At 30.6% G+C, this 17,023-nt stretch overlaps 3 protein-coding genes across 3 annotated transcripts; 1 reads left to right on the top strand and 2 right to left on the bottom strand.

The window, feature by feature from the left end:
* The first annotated feature begins 4,716 nt into the window (after nt 1–4,716).
* LOC102583930 (probable leucine-rich repeat receptor-like protein kinase At1g68400) lies at nt 4,717–9,018 on the top strand. The gene is made up of 2 exons (XM_006344093.2): nt 4,717–6,170; nt 8,253–9,018. Exons 1-2 carry the CDS (start codon nt 4,829–4,831, stop codon nt 8,930–8,932), a joined length of 2,022 nt encoding a protein of 673 aa, XP_006344155.1. The 5' UTR covers nt 4,717–4,828; the 3' UTR covers nt 8,933–9,018.
* LOC102604936 (uncharacterized) lies at nt 8,960–10,244 on the bottom strand. The gene has a single exon (XM_006344240.2). The coding sequence runs from the start codon at nt 10,242–10,244 to the stop codon at nt 9,114–9,116; it is 1,131 nt and encodes a 376-aa protein (XP_006344302.1). The 3' UTR covers nt 8,960–9,113.
* A 1,743-nt stretch (nt 10,245–11,987) lies between these two features.
* LOC102583596 (uncharacterized) lies at nt 11,988–15,403 on the bottom strand. Its single transcript, XM_006344092.2, has 2 exons — nt 14,825–15,403; nt 11,988–12,749 (listed from the first exon to the last, which is right to left on the bottom strand). The coding sequence occupies exons 1-2, from the start codon at nt 15,365–15,367 to the stop codon at nt 12,105–12,107; spliced, it is 1,188 nt and encodes a 395-aa protein (XP_006344154.1). The 5' UTR covers nt 15,368–15,403; the 3' UTR covers nt 11,988–12,104.
* Between the last annotated feature and the right edge of the window lie 1,620 nt (nt 15,404–17,023).

The following is a 17,023-nucleotide window of genomic DNA, read 5'->3' as shown; positions in this document are numbered from 1 at the left end:
ATTACTAACCACAATAGAAGGAAAAAAAGGATCAATTATTTGAAAAAATAAATTTACTCACATTCAGTACAACAATAAATTCAGTATAATCTCGTAAGTAAAGTTTGAAAATGATAGGATATACGCAGATCTTACTCCTATCTTTGTGGATAAGAGAGGTTGTTTTCTAAAGACACTCGACTCTTTTATTCTCATTAATGAAAATATATCATGAAATATCATAGTTTTGAAATGTCTTTTTTTTTAATCGTGACAATTTGGTATGGTTTGTGAGTGATCCAATAGGACAACTACGTTGAATATATCATGAAGTCATATATATTTTTTCTCTCTTCTTTCTCTTCTGTGTATGTAGTTTTGAAATCATGACAATCCGATGTAGTTTATGAGTAATCTGGCTCGTAAGAGCATAAAGTTATATCGATTTGTCAAGACTTGTCTCACTTGATCATCATTGTTGTTCAACTTTAAAATATTTTGGTACGTAAATTTTTCACTAAACTTAAAAGGTTAATTTTGCACAAATATCACTCCAATTTACAAAACTTCAGGCCCAAAGCAAAGTCCAAAGTTGGCTAGGGGAATACAATTGGGCTAACTGAGGCCCATTGTGAAGTAAATCTTTTTCTTGTCCAGTATCCACATTAGAGCCCGATTAAATTCAAATTCGTGCCGGAAAATATCACATTGGGGGTAAAGCACTTCCTAACAAATGTGACTCCACACCCAAGGAGATTCGAATCTGAGACCTCTGGTGAAGGAGTACAGTAAAACTTTTAATAAATATATCCAAATCTTAAACAACTAATAAAGGTACGAATAACAAACAGTACAGACTACGGTGTATTGCATAGCAAACCCGAGTTAAAAAGAAGTATATTGAACTACTTCAAAAAATAAGAAAAAAATTCGTTGAACTATTTTGTAGTGAGAGATATCATATCCAAATATCGTAGCCTCGTATCCGCACCTGCATAACCCTATACTCGATTGCACAAGTTCAAACTCGCACCGTTCCATTTTCATCCCTAACCAATGGAACATACATAATTGCTTTTGCCGCTCCACCCTTTTAACTTTATGGAGCTATGTTCTTAAACCACTAATTAGAATTAAAGGCTCATATAGAAAGAAAAAAATTTAAAAATTTAGTCAAAGAAGAAAAAGAAAAAGTATAGTATATAAAAAAAAAAAAAAATCATACATGGGAAAGTTGCATGAAATCAAGCAAATTATAGCATTTGATTTTGGCCCCACGTTAGAGACAAGAAGAGAAACAGAAGGTAATAATTTATTTTTTTATTTTATTTTATTATTCATAATAAAGTGTAAAAGACAAATTATTAAACAAATCATATTTCTAATCAAAATTCCAAACTTTGCTTTTTGTCGTTAGACCAAATGATTAATCTCCTCACTTTAAATATAAACTTGCACTCTTTACCTTTTTCTTGCTTTTGCTTTGTTGTACTTCTCTTTGATTTTTTGTTCTTATTTTTTTGTCATTATAGTCATTAACTAATTAAGTATATATATTGATATTCTTGCCATTTTAGGTGTTTTATTACTAATTCTTAATAATGATGATTGAAATAGTTAAGTATATATATTTTTTTTCTTTTTGCCATTTTAGGTATTTTACAACTTCATAATATTGATATATTTGAATTGACCTATTACGGGGCCTACAATCATGGTGAGTTAATTCTACTTTGAATATGCTTTATTTCTTTTTGTAAACTCGTCTTATTTTCTCTTGTATGTCTTAAGACTGATGTGAGTTTTCGCTTGTATTTTCACTATTCGACTCGATTAAAGCTTGAACAGAGATACTCTCTATTTATAGCGTGCATGCGACCTTAGTCCTCTATGATTAAATGTAGAGACATGTAAAAAAAGGATTTGGTAGAATTCATGATCGTCAAATCAAACCTTACATAATTTCATGAGAAATAAGCATAAACAAAAGTATTTACATTATAGATATTACAATGACATTTCTAACTCAAAACCTACGATGTCTACGCGAATCGTTTATTTGTCACATAAACTCAATAAAGCAATTATGTGTCTATGTGAGAATGCTCTTTGAACAACAACAACAACAACAATATAACTCAGTATAATTTCACAAGTGGGATCTGATTAACATTTTTTATATCATGTGAATATAGAGAGATTGTTTCGATAAAATATTCTTTGAACATTGAGCACACAAATATTATATGAACTTTCATTTTTTAAAATAGTGACAAGTCAATCAAAAAGGCTTTATTGTGCATAGCTTATACAGTAATATAGAAGTGACAAATGATGTTACATGGCATTAAATTAAATCTAAGTTTAATTTAAAAGATTTTTATTGGTTTTGTACCCAAAAGCAAAAGTGAAATTTTGAGTACTTCAAGAGAATGACCAAAAGAACGTTGCTTTGTTTCTTTATTCTGCCGTAGGGCAAAGCCTTTATGAACCTCATTTTCTTATTCTTAGGAACACAAATACCACAAAAAGCCACTAAAACCCTAGCACTTCCTACAACTTTTTTAAAAAATATAATAATCGCGATGTGTGAATTAATTTATTTGTATTAGACTAATTTTGTGAAATAACTATGACGTACCTTCAATTTGTGTATATGTAGATTATGTTCACGTAATGCATGTCATCTTCTATCAATACAAATATTAGACAAGCCTTTATGAAACTTCTTTTTCTCATTCTTGTCAATTTGCATTTATGTCGATTAATATCATGTGATGCATGTTATCGTCTACCAATACAAGTATCGAATATAAGTATTTATGAAACTTCTTTTCTTATTCTCATTAATTTGCATATACGTCAATTAATTTCACATATTATTTTCTGTCAATATATATAAGTACTGAATAAGCATTTATGAAGCTTCTTTTCTCATTCACATGACACAAAAACCACTAAAGTCCTAGCACTCCTTTAATATTTTTTTATTTTATTTTTTTGAGTAACCATGATATACAAGTCATTTATGCACAACTCGATCAATTCTATTGAAAAGAAAAGGCTATTAAATCCCTTGCACTTCATGCTATTTATTTTTTTTGATAAATATAATGTGATGTTCTGACTAACTTATTACTCTCTTTGTTTTTAATTATTTGTCTATTTTTTTCTTTTTTAATTGTCTTTAATTACTTGTCAATTTTGACAAATCAGGAAAAGACAAAAAAAAATTATTTATTATGCTTTCAATTAATTACTTTGAAAAAGGTAAAACTTTTTGAAAATCTTAAGTTTTTTATTCATCCACTTCAAAATTAATAGGGGTAAAATGGTAAACTCATTATGTCATTAATTGTTTTCTTAATAGGTGTGTCAATTCAAAAGTGGACAAGTAATTAGGGACAGAGTAGTATCTTGACTAATTTTACAAAGTACTTGTTATTTTTAATTTGCATGCATTTAAACTAATTTTATGAAATATCAATCATCTCCAACCAACATATGTGTATCAACATCTACTAATATAAATACCAATTATCTTCATTTAACATAGATATTGATTAATTCTATTTATCATGATTTAGACAAATAAAAAGAAATCACTTAATATACCTTGGCTCTTCCTAGTATCATTTTTCTTTTTTTGGTTCATATTAACTAAATCATCTAGTATATGAAAAGGTTTAAACATATTTTTTCTGTTTTAAAAAATCAAGAAAGACATTAATTTTTCTTTAACTCCACCCCTACTTCAATAATAAATTATCAAAAAGAATAAAGGAAACATAAAGGGTCTCTATCTCTCCCAAGTAAACCTTATATTAAAAATATATATTTCATTTTACTTTTCAAAATTACTAGAGTTTTATCATTTCCATCATACACTATCTTTATTATTAAATAACTATATAAAGTAACATTAATCAAATTTAGAGTTCTGAATCATCACTAATAAATTTAGTAACATACTACATTCCTAATTAATTTTTTTTTAAGGAATATGTTAAGTCAACAAAAATCAAATTATATTCAACAGAAGGAATCAAATTTAGAATTCAAAGTATCATTGATAAGGTTTAGATTAGTAAAATACACTCTAACTAAAAAAAAATTCATAAAAGATATGTTAAATCAACACAAATCAAGTAATATGCAATGAACGAAATAGTCAAATTTAGCCTTAAAAAGTATTACTCCTTCTGTTCAATAATACTTGTCCACCGTTGACTTTACACATTTCTTAAAAAACTATAAATAGAAGGATAATTTTACTATATCACCATTTGAATATGATAAATACAATGTCTTGAAAAAATGTAATAAAAGAATTACTATAATTAATGATAAGAACAAATTAAAACTAAATGTAAAATTATTCATTGATTTTATAAAGTGGACAAATATTATTGGACATTCCAAAATAGTATATAGTGAACAACTATTGTTGAATCGAAGGAGTATTAAAAAGAATAGTTTAATAAAATACATATCTAATCAAAATTTTCTTAAAGAATATTTATATATTGGGTCAATATATGTCAAATCTAGAATTCAAAGTATCATTAATAAGTTTAATAAATTTTCTTAAGGAATATTTAACTTGTTTTAAGAGGCATATCAAATCAACATAGGTCGAGCAATATGAAACGAATAGACTAATAATTAAATTAAAGGAGTATATCAAGTAGGTTGTAATATAAAATGGAAATAATGTCCAAATACTATATACTAAAATATGAACTTGCATTAATTGCCCCACAATTGTCACATTATTTTCAACATTAATTACTATCACCACCTTTCTCTCTTCTTCACCTTTCACTCTGTTTTTTCTCTTCACTCTTCAATGGCTACTACTACTCTACTCATGAACTTCCATTACACTTTTCTCTCATTCTTCTTCCTCTTCACCCTTCTTGAATCTTCCCCAAACCCAGATATTGCACCATTACTAGCTTTCAAATCAGCTTCAGATGAAACAAACTCACTCTATAACTGGAACTCATCAACTCACCCCTGTTCTTGGACTGGTGTATCTTGTCTTAACAATAGAGTTTCTAGACTTGTTCTTGAAGGTCTTAATCTAAAAGGGTCTTTCCAAAATCTTGTATTTCTCAAAGAGTTAAGAGTATTGAGCTTGAAATATAACAATTTTTCCGGTTCTGTTCCGAATCTTTCGAACCTTACTGCTTTGAAGCTGCTGTTTCTTTCCCATAATGAGCTTTCTGGGGAGTTTTCTGAGTCGTTTACCTCGCTTTTTAAGCTTTATAGACTTGATCTGTCGTATAATAAGTTTTCCGGTGAGATTCCGGCGAAGGTGAATCGTTTGACCCATTTGCTTACTCTTCGTCTTGAAGGAAATGGGTTTTCCGGTGAGATTTCTGGGGTTAATCTACCTAATCTTCAAGAGTTTAACGTTTCTGGTAACAAACTCGTTGGAGAAATACCCATTTCGCTATCTCGTTTCCCGGAATCTGCATTTTCGAAGAACCGGGTTCTTTGTGGTTCTCCGTTGCCAAACTGTACGGCGGCGGTTCCTCGTGAACCGTCGTCGTCGGCAGGAGCTTTAGCTTCTCCGGTTAGTCCTAAAACTACCATTGCATCTTCTCCGAGCTCATTGCCGGTGACCTCTGCAACTTTGAGTCCAAAAAATACCCATCATAGTAGTGGTAAAATGAGCTCATTGGCCATAATCGCCATTATACTAGGTGATGTGTTGGTTCTATGTGTTGTGTGTATTTTTCTCTACTGTTTCTTCTGCATTAGGAAAGTTTCTTCTCAGAAAAATGGGTCACACATTCTTGAAGGTGAGAAGATTGTGTACTCGTCTAGCCCGTATCCGAATACGGGCCAGACGAGCGGGTTCGAGAGAGGGAAAATGGTGTTTTTCGAAGGGGCGAAGAGGTTTGAGCTTGAGGATTTGTTGAGAGCTTCAGCTGAAATGTTGGGAAAAGGGGGATTTGGGACTGCTTATAAGGCTGTGTTGGATGATGGAAATGTTGTTGCTGTGAAAAGATTGAAAGAGTTGAATGTTTGTGGGAAAAGAGAATTTGAGCAACAAATGGAAGTTTTAGGAAGACTTAGACACCCAAATTTGGTTAGTTTGAAAGCATACTACTTTGCTAGAGATGAGAAGTTGTTGGTGTATGAGTTCATGACTAATGGCAACTTGTTTTGGCTTCTTCATGGTAAGTTTTGTTCTTCAAGAAATTCAATAGTACTAACATATTTTAAAATGGAGCAACTTTGCTGGATTACACTGAGTATGTTGTTCTTGTTATTGATATGTGATTGTGTTGTTGAACTTGTTGATTTTGAAAAGAAAAATGTGATCTTTAGGATTGTTTTGTTGAAATCGATTGATTTGGGTGATAAAGTTTGGCAACTAGTAGCAAAAGTCACATGTGGTTGGTTTGTGTCTTGTTTTTTTTTTTTGGATTTTAGTTGCTTTTTTTGGCTGCAACTGTCAATAAGGCCTGGTCTCTAATGCATATAAGAATAGAAACCTAAATTTGGATAGTTTGAAAGCATATTACTTTGCTAAAGATTGAGTAGTTGTTGGTGAGTTTGGTGTATGATTTCATCACTTGTTTTGGCTTATTCATTTGTTTTGTGTCTTTTTTTTTTTTTTTGGATTTTAGTTGCTTTTTTTGGCTGCAACTGTCAATAAGGCCTGGTCTCTAATGCATATAAGAATAGAAACCTAAATTTGGATAGTTTGAAAGCATATTACTTTGCTAAAGATTGAGTAGTTGTTGGTGAGTTTGGTGTATGATTTCATCACTTGTTTTGGCTTATTCATGGTAAATAGTATTCAACCTTTTGTTCTTTAAGAAATTCATAGTACTAAAATATTTGTGAATTACTTGTTTCTTAAAGAAAACTGTGATCTTTAGTTTTTTGTTGTAGAATAGATTATTGATTGACCAATAAGGATTATAGTGGAGTTGTAAGTACTTCGTCATCTTTAATCAGACATTTCAAGTTCGAGCCTTGAGTATGGACTTGCCCTTGTTAGGTAACGGTTTGTCCCTATGTGGGACTTCCTAGCGCAAACCTGTATCCAGCTCCAATGCAGTTGCCGTACACCGGATGGGTAAAAAGGAGAAGATTATTGATTGATTTGGTGGTAAAGTTTGGCAAGTAGTATAGCATAATCACATGGGGTTTGAGTTTGGCCTTTTGTCTTTAATTGCTTTTGGTCTGCTACTGTTAACCAGGACTAGCCTTCTGATGCAATAGGAATAAAGATGGGATGCCTCAATACTAGACGGTATTTGCTTTAGTTAATGTTTCTATTTACATAATTGAAACTAGCCATGTGGGGATACTGAAAATCTATGTTGCTCGGACTCTTCAAAAATGTCGATGAGGCATTTTTGGAGGATCCGACATGGGTAAGTCCTACATAGTCTTTTCAAGCTAAAACTATAGAATATTGGAGTTTCTGGTCAAGGTATGTTGGTTCATTAACAATCTTTGTCACATAAGCTATTCTTGATTTTCAAATGTAGGGAACTTAAATTATTTAACAATCTTTATCATCTTATTCTTGAAAAAGCTTTTAAAGGAATCTAATTTACTCATGATGGTCCTAAAGTGACAGAAGATTAGAGCAAAGGACTTGTTGTACCAGATGAATAGAATTATGTGTTCCCTCTGATTTTTGGGCCAAGCAAAAGAAAGAAATTCACACTTTTTAGGCAAGAGATGCCCTACTGTCCCATTGTGCTCTACAGTTTTTTTGCTTGTCTTTTTGACCTCACTTAGTATTCATATCTTGCAACTGTTTTGGTAGGTAGATAGTGAAATATAACCTCTTGTTTTTTTCTGATTCAAATGGTAAAGAATCAACTTCTTGTTGAATTGCACCTGTCATTCATGTAACAGGAGACAGCTGCTTCATATGTTAAATTTTCTCATTTTAGAAATATGAACAATTATGTATTACTATTCCTACCATCAAAGTCTATTGTGTCAACTTCATACTCCTTGTCCTCTCTGCCCATGTTTTTGTTCTTTTGTCTAGTTAAAAGTTGCCCCTTTATCTTTCTATAACAATTCTCCCTCCGTTTCAATTTGTTTGTCTGGTTTTGATTTGGCACGAAGTTTAAGAAAAGTATAGAAGACTTTTGAATCTTGTGGTCTTAGTTCTTAAACATGTCATGTGGCCGAAAACGGGAAGAGGCAAATAAGCGAAAATGTGCAAGTGCTCCATTTTATAGTAGTTTGAGTAAATGTTTTGATGGGCATGAATCTTCTTGCTACAGGTAACAGAGGGCCTGGAAGAACTCCTTTAGACTGGACAACAAGGTTAAAGATTGCAGCCGGAGCAGCTCGAGGTCTAGCCTTCATCCACAACTCATGCAAGTCCTTGAAACTCACTCATGGCAACATCAAATCAACTAACATCCTCATTGACAAGAGTGGCAATGCACGTGTCTCCGACTTTGGTCTAGCCATCTTCGCCACACCATCTTCCGTCCCAAAAACCAATGGCTACCGAGCCCCTGAAGTCGCATTGGATGGTCGTAAAATAACTCAAAAGTCCGACATCTACTCATTCGGGGTCCTATTACTCGAGCTGCTAACCGGTAAATGCCCCTCAGTCGTGGACAATGGTAGTGGCCTCACAACCGGCTACGGAGGGGTCGTGGACTTACCGAGATGGGTGCAATCCGTGGTGAGGGAAGAATGGACTGCGGAAGTGTTCGATTTGGAGTTGATGAGGTATAAGGACATTGAGGAGGAAATGGTGGGGCTATTGCAGATAGCTATGGCATGTACTTCAACATCACCAGATCAAAGGCCTAAAATAAATTATGTTGTGAAAATGATTGAAGAGTTGAGAGGTGTTGAAGTTTCACCTTCTCATGACACTGCTACTGATTCTGTTTCTGACTCTCCTGCTGTTTCTGAAGATAATACATGTGGTGCAGCTAGTCAGTAGTAAGAGTTTTTTTTTCTTCTTATTTTTCTAGTTTGTTATTCTGAGTTATGTAAATTAACCTCTTAGTTTTAATCCTTTTATCTATAAGATATAAGAGAAAATTTAGGAGAAGTTTTATAAGGTTAACATAACAAGTTGCAACATATTATGAATGAGTAAAAAATGGTTGAATTAACCCTAATTAATGATTGAATTGCATAACCTTTGGTGCAAACATCAAGAGTCTACTCAAAGCATGTGATGTAAATTTCCTTGCAAACAAATGACAAATACTTGTCTTCTTACCATTATACTCACAACTACTCTCACTCCTCAACTTCTTCAAGAATTCTTTAGTTATATCTTGTCTATTAAATCGGGCCGGGTGGGCCCCACCCTTCGACCAGTCAACCCAAGTCAAGGTCCGGCCCGAATTCCTATTCTTGAATTTCATGTTCACGAACGTTGGTAGGTAGTGTTCATCGGCGTAGCACGAGCCCTTGCAATATTTTTGAAAAATTGAGAAATACGTCTTGTCTGAGACGACCTCTAAGGCGAGATCTCTGTCCATTTCGAACCATTGAGACCCTTTCCTCCATTGTGAAAGTTTGATCATCGGGCTCATTTGTGGGCGGTACCTACCCCGGCCCAATGGGCCGGGCTGGTCATACGTCTCGACGAAATTTTCGTTGGAGTTCATTAGGTGAGTGTAGATAGTAGAGAAATTGAACAAGGGAATGCATGCCTCAGAGAGAAGAACAAATCTTTGGTTAGAGCTATCAAGAAGAGCATTTGCTAGTAATCTTTTTTCAGCCTCAACCATATTTACTTTTCCCCAATCAACTTCTTTACTTGGAATTCTTCTTCCATGAAAAATAAAACTTTCATCAATATTTGATTTATTATTATAAGAAGGATGGGAATGTACATAAATTGAATAAAATCCTTCATGTCCTTTAAAAAATAGCTCCCAAAGTGGTGATAACAAAACTGGCCCTTTTGTTAAAAACATGAAAGCCACTTTTGGTTGTATTTTAAAAGGTAACTCTTTAACTTTTGGCACCATTGAACTTCTCCATAATAACTCTTCATCACTCATATCATGTTCAACATTAATTGGCTTAATATACTCATTCAACCCTAATCGAGGAATTATCGATCGCGGTGATGATGGTGATGGTGATAATGGTTGTGAATTAAAAGAAGAATAGTTTAAAATTTGGCCATTTATAACTTGTAAGTTGACACTAAAGTCATTGAAATAAGAAGTGAAAATAATACCACAACTTATACCACAAGCAAAAAAGAAGAAAAAAGAAAGGAGATATATCATATTTAATGGGGTAGTGAATAAATTTCTGAAATTTTGTTTTTTGTTCTTCATGATTATATTATGTTAAGAGAGAAAATATAATTTGAATGAAGGGAAAAAATTCGATCGTCTTAATATATAGAGGTTTAGTTAATCATAATCCGTATCAAATTAGGATTATATTAATATTATTACCTAGAAACTATAGTAATCATAATCCGTACCAAATTAGGATTTATTACTAATCTATTTATAGAAAAAAACAATTATTAAATAAAGTCAATAAAAATAAAACAAGAAAATTCAAAATATATATTAGATATTTATCATTGTTAATTTTCTTGTTTATATCTATCACGTTTTGCTTCTCAAGAATTAATTTAACTAATTTTTAAAGCTTATTAAATTAGATTAATTTAATAAGTTTTAGATTTTCAATTTAGATATTTGGAAAATACTACAAGTTACAATGTCTCTTCGTTTAATATGATAAAAAAAATACATTTTAAAATGTTTATCAAAGTCTATAGTTTAACTCGTGACAAGTAAATAACTTACCCTACACCTTTGGGCCAAACCAATGAATATAAGATGGGATAATTGTGCAAACTGACAAACTTATAATCTAAAATAAATGGAGTAGCTACTGTTTGATTTAATTGCGCTCCGTAGCAAACGTTTGTCAGTCACCTCTCTCCCTCCAAATTCTCGCTCGCCACTCTCCCTTTCTCGTTCTCTTCCTCTGTGCTCGCCTCTCTCGCTTTATACAACAGAATTGTATAAATTGCGTTTCTGTTTGTATAAAGCGAGAGAAAATTGTATATACACATGCAAATACGTACACTTATAATTATACAATAAAAATATTCCCCTGCCCAGTTTTATGCTTGTATAATGTATAATTTATGTTTGTATAAAGCGAAAGAAAATTGTATATACACATGCAAATACATATATATTTGTCCTATACACTTATAATTATACAATAAAAATATTCCCCTGCCCAGTTTTATGTTTGTATAATGTATAATTTATGTTTGTATAAAGCGAAAGAGAGAGCGATTTTTGATATACAAATATTTTTGTCAACGATTTATACAAACGAGAGGCTAACAACAATTTATACAAATGGCCTGCCAGCGAAATTATACAAATCTGAAAAGGAGCCAACAAATTATACAATTGTTTCTTTTCGTATATATGTATAGCGAAATAGACATAGCTTTCAATTGTATATGTATAGCGAATTATACATATATATGTTTGCTATGGAGCGCAATTATACAAACTTTGCTATAGTATACAAATATGATTTTTTTGTTTGCTATATGTGAAAGTTGCTCTTATAAGATACTTGTCTTTCTTTTAGATAAAAGACCTTCAAATTCTAACTACAAAATTCTCTTTCTATATTTTGTAATTTTGCGCTTTCTTTATTGTATTTATGTATCATGAATAATACAAACTATACAAGAGCGAATAAATACAACTGATACAAATCTATGAAGAGAGAAAGGTGGAAATACACAGTATAACCTAAATACACGTATACACGTATAAGTACAATAAATACAATCGTGTAACACTTCTCATCATTTTCTCTATTACACAAAGGAAGAAAAATCCTTTATATATAAGCGTAGGATTTATACACAAACACTAACATTATGAATAAGCAAAAAAATGGTCTTTTATTTAAAATAAAAACTGAAATTCTTACATATCTCACATTTACTTTTTTACAAGGGGAAAAATAAGGAAAAATCAAAATCAAAGAATGAATTAATAAATGAACCCATTGATCATGTGATCAAGTTAAGGTTTGTACAAAGAATTGAATTTTTTTTTCCATGTACATCAATTTGTGTTAATTAATCCTAATTAATGGTTAAATTGCATAACCTTTGGTGCAAAAATCAATAGTCTACTCAAAGCATGTGGTGTAAATTTCCTTGCAAACAAGTGACAAACACTTGTCTTTTCACCATTGTACTCACAACTACTCTCACTTCTCAGCTTTTTCAAAAACTCCACACTTATATCTGACCTATAATAACGGGTTGGGTGGGGCCCGCCCTTCGACCAGTCAACCCAAGTCAAAGTCCGACCCGTATTCCTCTTTTCGAACTTCATACTTACAAAAGTCGGTAAAAAATGTTCATCAGCATAGCACGAGCCCTTACAGTGTTTCTTAAAAACCGAGAAATACGTCTGGTCAGAAACAACCTCTAAGGCGAGATCTCTGTCCATTTCGAACCATTGAGACCCTTTTCTCCATTGCGGAAGTTTGATAGTCGGGCTCATTTGTGGGTGGTACCGACCCCGGCCCACTGGGCCGGGCTGGTCATATGTCTCCACGAAATTTTTCGTGGAGTTCATTAGGTGAGTGTAGATAGTAGAGAAATTGAACAAGGGAATGCATGCCTCAGAGAGAAGAACAAATCTTTGATTAGAGATATCAAGAAGAGCATTTGCAAGTAGTCTTTTTTCAGCCTCAACCATATTTATTTTGCCCCATTCAACTTCCTGCATTTCATCAATTAACCAAAAGTTTAATTTATTTTTAATGGTATTAGTCTATTAATTATAAATGTATACTTCAAGCAATTGATGTAATAATTATTAAACCAATTAAAAATCATGAGCAAGAAATACTTCTCTTTTTTTGTTTTGGTAGTTAGAAGCATTTATAAGTTGTTTCTACCAGAAAAAGTTTGGGGGTAGGTCCATTTTCATTTCATATATAACTAAAATATAAATGGTGGTAGGTCCATTTTTGTCTTAACCCCAAAGTTAAATTTTTCTATTCAAATTCAGATTAGTCGGATCTTAAAATAAATAGCAGATATATAGTACTGGTAAATTATATGATAAAGGAGTAAGTACTTTATTTTTAAATAGAGGTTTTGTATTTGATTTCTATGAATGAATTAAGATGAATTAGGTAGGAAACATATAATTTTCAGAGTGAAATCTCTTGACACAATTCAAATTAGTTAGATCTCAAAACGAATACCAAATACTTGGTGGGATACCAAAAAAAAAATCTAACAACGGGCATGAGTAGTTTGCTTCTCATTAAAGCACACATGGGCTTATAGTTCCCATTTAATATGATACACTACTATATATATATCCAAGCATATGGCCATAAAATCAATGATTTGTGAGATAAAATGTATGACATAAATGGAAAAAAATATTGAAGAGTAATAAAAAAAAGAGCAAATTAGGTTTCTTAAATAGTTTAATGGAACATATGTTGTTTCAAAAAAAATAAAAATTAGAACAGTATTCAAAAGTTTTATAATCTATAATTTAAGCTCTATATATTGACTAAATAAAAAATATTTATATAACTAGATCACTTCTAAAATAATTACACTAAATATTGATTGATAACCTAATTAAACTACATAATAAATAATCTGAAATAACAGGTTAAATTGCTCTAATATTATATATATCCTTTAATTCTTAACAAAATTATATCGTCAACCCTATACATGAAAATATTGGAGAAAGAGTAAAGCACATGAATTAGCATCGAATAATTTCACCATCTTAAAGTTAAACTATTCTAACTTCAAACTCGAAATCTCTTGATTATAATAGGATTTGATTGTTTGCTAATAAATACAAACCACTAGGTTTCTAACAAATCCACCTACTTCATTGTAATCTTTTTAAAAATTATTTATCATTTATTATTCATTTATTTTCCTTTCTTTATTAACTACTTGTTTTTTTTGGAATAGTAAAAAACATCATGATTCTAGAATCTAGACTTATTCTTGAATTTTCATAAAGAAAAGAATATAGCCTTGTAGACTACTTCAATACTCCATTCTTTTCTTTACAATTAAATATCCTTCAATTAATTAATTATTTTCTTTTTATATAAATATATTCCATTTAAGTTTTGTGAGAGTCCTACAAAAACTTTGCTATTAATGACAAAATGGTCCCAATCTTTTGCCTCAGCAAATGACTCATCAATTCCAATGTACCATAGTAAAGTGACAAATATTATAATACAATTATTCATATTATTATTTTTATAATCGTGGTGTTTGAAGGATTAATTTGTGAATACTTCGACTGATTATTTTACAATTTCACATAGTACATGCTATTTCTAACCCTATCAACAGAGATAAAATATTACACTATTCATCAAAACTTGAACAGATGGAAAGAAATCATCAAAAACTTTTGTCTTCTTAATAAATTGTGTTTCATAGGTTTAAGAATATTCGTCTAAACGGTCTTTTATCTCTCTAATTAAGTGTTTTTTGCTTTATTAATGTGCACAAAAATTTTAGAGGATTAGTGAGGCATGGTTCGAACCTATCTCCTCTGTCTTAAGTACTTCTTACTTATAGAGTAGTAGTTATCCTAATCAGAGACTTTTTTTACGTGAATTCAATTTGAGTCAACCCTAGTGCAAACTGAAAATCCTCGTATGTAGATAATCGGTCTATTACTCTATTCTTCTCCATTTAAATACCAAATATTTGTCTGACTCAACGAATTGAAACAAATAAGAAAGAAACTAAAATACTAGAGAGAAAAAAAAAGTTAAATAATATGAAACTAACCTTGCTAGGAATTCTCCTTCCATGAAAAATAGAACTTTCATCAATATGTGATTGATTATAAGAAGGATCAGAATGTATATAAATTGAATAAAATCCTTCATTTCCTTTAAAAAATAGCTCCCAAAGTGGTGATAACAAAATTGGCCCTCTTGTTAAAAACATGAAAGCCACTTTTGGTACTCTTTTAAATGGAAATTCTTTAACTTTTGGCACCATTGAACTTCTCCAAAATAACTCTTCATCACTCATATCATGTTCAACATTAATTGGCTTAATATACTCATTCAACCCTAATCGAGGAATTATCGATCGCGGTGATGGTGGTGGTGATAATGGATGTGAATTTAAAGAAGAATAGTTTAAAATTTGGCCATTGATGACTTGTAAGTTAACACTAAAGTTTTTGAAATAAAAAGTGAAAATAATACCACATGTTATACCACAAGCAAATAAGAAAAAAGAAGAAAGGAGATTTATAATATTTATTGGAGTGTTGAATGATTTAATAGCCATTGCTATGGAGTTTTGATTTTGGTTCTTCATGTTTTAAGAAGAGAGAAGAAAAAGAGGAAATAATTTGAATGGAGGAAAATAAATCCTATATAGAGAGAGGTATATAGTAAATCATACGTACCAAACTAGCTAGGGGATCTATTATTAATATATTTATAAATAGAATTATTAAATAATGTCAATTTTAAAATAACAATAAAACAAAGAAAATTCATATTTTGGCTATTACAACTTGGAATATAAGTCAACATAGGCACATTTTAAAAAGAATGATTGAAGGCGGCGTTTTAACGAACACTATATGATATAATTATTACCATATTATATTCCCTCTGTCTCAATTTATATGATGTAAAACTGACTTGTCATAGAGGTTACAAAAGAAAGAAAAACTTTTGAAATTCGTGGTTTAAAATAAGTTATAGATATTTATATGGTTATAAATCATTTTATTAATGATAAAATGAGTATATTAAAGTTAAGTTGTTACTAAATATAAAAACGTATCATTCTTTTTTAAACTGATTAAAAAGAAAAGTGAGTCATATAAATTAAGTCAGAGAATATGATAAGTATTATAACTTTCCATATAAAGATTATTATAAATATTATACTTATTTTCACTATGAGAATTACCAATTTCAATGGACGATGTCCAATCAGAATCTAACTCATCGCTAAAAGATTTTCGATAGAAAATTCATTAAAAAAGTTATCAACGAGCCAATTTTCAACAAATTCTATTACGTATTGTGTTTTGAGTTTAACCTCTATACATTGATTGCGTATAGAATCATGAGGTGGAGCTATTATTTTTTACTATAATTTCGACAAAACCCAATAATTTTGATTTGAATTTTATATTATATTAAAATTTGACTTAATATATAAAAATTAATTTATCGAATAATGAAGTAAGTTGTTTTTTTTTAAGAGAATTCAGAATTTGTAAATGGAAAGAATCTTGATTTTGTCTCTCAAGTATAAAATATTTACAGATCAAGTCATATAAAAATAATGTTATTTAATAAATATATATTAATTACATAAGATAATTATTTTAGACAAATAAATTACAATAATTGTGTATAGATTCATTTAATATTTTTCATATATGTAAACCTAAAATCAACACGTATTATAGCAGCCAAACTGACTCTAGATCGTTCAAATGCGGTGGATTTTTATTTTAGAAAATATTATTGAAAAAGTCAATAGTTTTTATTTCCTTTTCAAGATTAGAAGGAAAAGGAAAGGAAATTGCATGTGCAAAAAGAAAAAGAGGAAAGTGAAATTAACAATTTTAGGGAATTTGAGACCCATTACTTCTACAGAAGTTTCTAAAAAAAATTTCCTGTTTACTTTTATTTATTTATTTTAAATTTAATAAAAAAAAATAATATAAATATTTTATCTTAGTATTCATTTTAATTGATGTGTAATAATAATCTTACGTCTTGGGAAATTAATATTAATGTTGGAAATATAAAAAAAAATAAAAATTCTTCTTAATAGATTAAAAATGACTAGCAAAAGTCAACGGGAAAAATAGTAATGATTCCCTATATGTGCCTTTTATAATGGATATTAAATGAATGGGACAATTTTGGCCAATAGAAATTGAAAAAATGTGCTTATTTAATTATCTTTAGTTATTTGAGAAGGTATAAAGGAGAACTCGTACTT

This window comes from Solanum tuberosum, unplaced genomic scaffold (genome assembly GCF_000226075.1).
Source record: "Solanum tuberosum cultivar DM 1-3 516 R44 unplaced genomic scaffold, SolTub_3.0 scf00051, whole genome shotgun sequence".
Classification (NCBI taxonomy): domain Eukaryota; kingdom Viridiplantae; phylum Streptophyta; class Magnoliopsida; order Solanales; family Solanaceae; genus Solanum; species Solanum tuberosum.
Note: the sequence above shows the minus strand (reverse complement) of the source record. Positions and strands in the feature narration are given on the sequence as shown.

Bases quoted from the DNA above. Each gene is read 5' to 3' on its own strand.
- LOC102583930 (XM_006344093.2), top strand. From the start codon at position 4,829: ATGGCTACTACTACTCTACTCATGAACTTCCATTACACTTTTCTCTCA. The intron at 6,171-8,252 runs GTAAGTTTTGTT...TTCTTGCTACAG, and splicing joins CTTGTTTTGGCTTCTTCATG to GTAACAGAGGGCCTGGAAGA.
- LOC102604936 (XM_006344240.2), bottom strand. From the start codon at position 10,244: ATGATATATCTCCTTTCTTTTTTCTTCTTTTTTGCTTGTGGTATAAGT.
- LOC102583596 (XM_006344092.2), bottom strand. From the start codon at position 15,367: ATGAAGAACCAAAATCAAAACTCCATAGCAATGGCTATTAAATCATTC. The intron at 12,750-14,824 runs GTTAGTTTCATA...GATGAAATGCAG, and splicing joins GAAGGAGAATTCCTAGCAAG to GAAGTTGAATGGGGCAAAAT.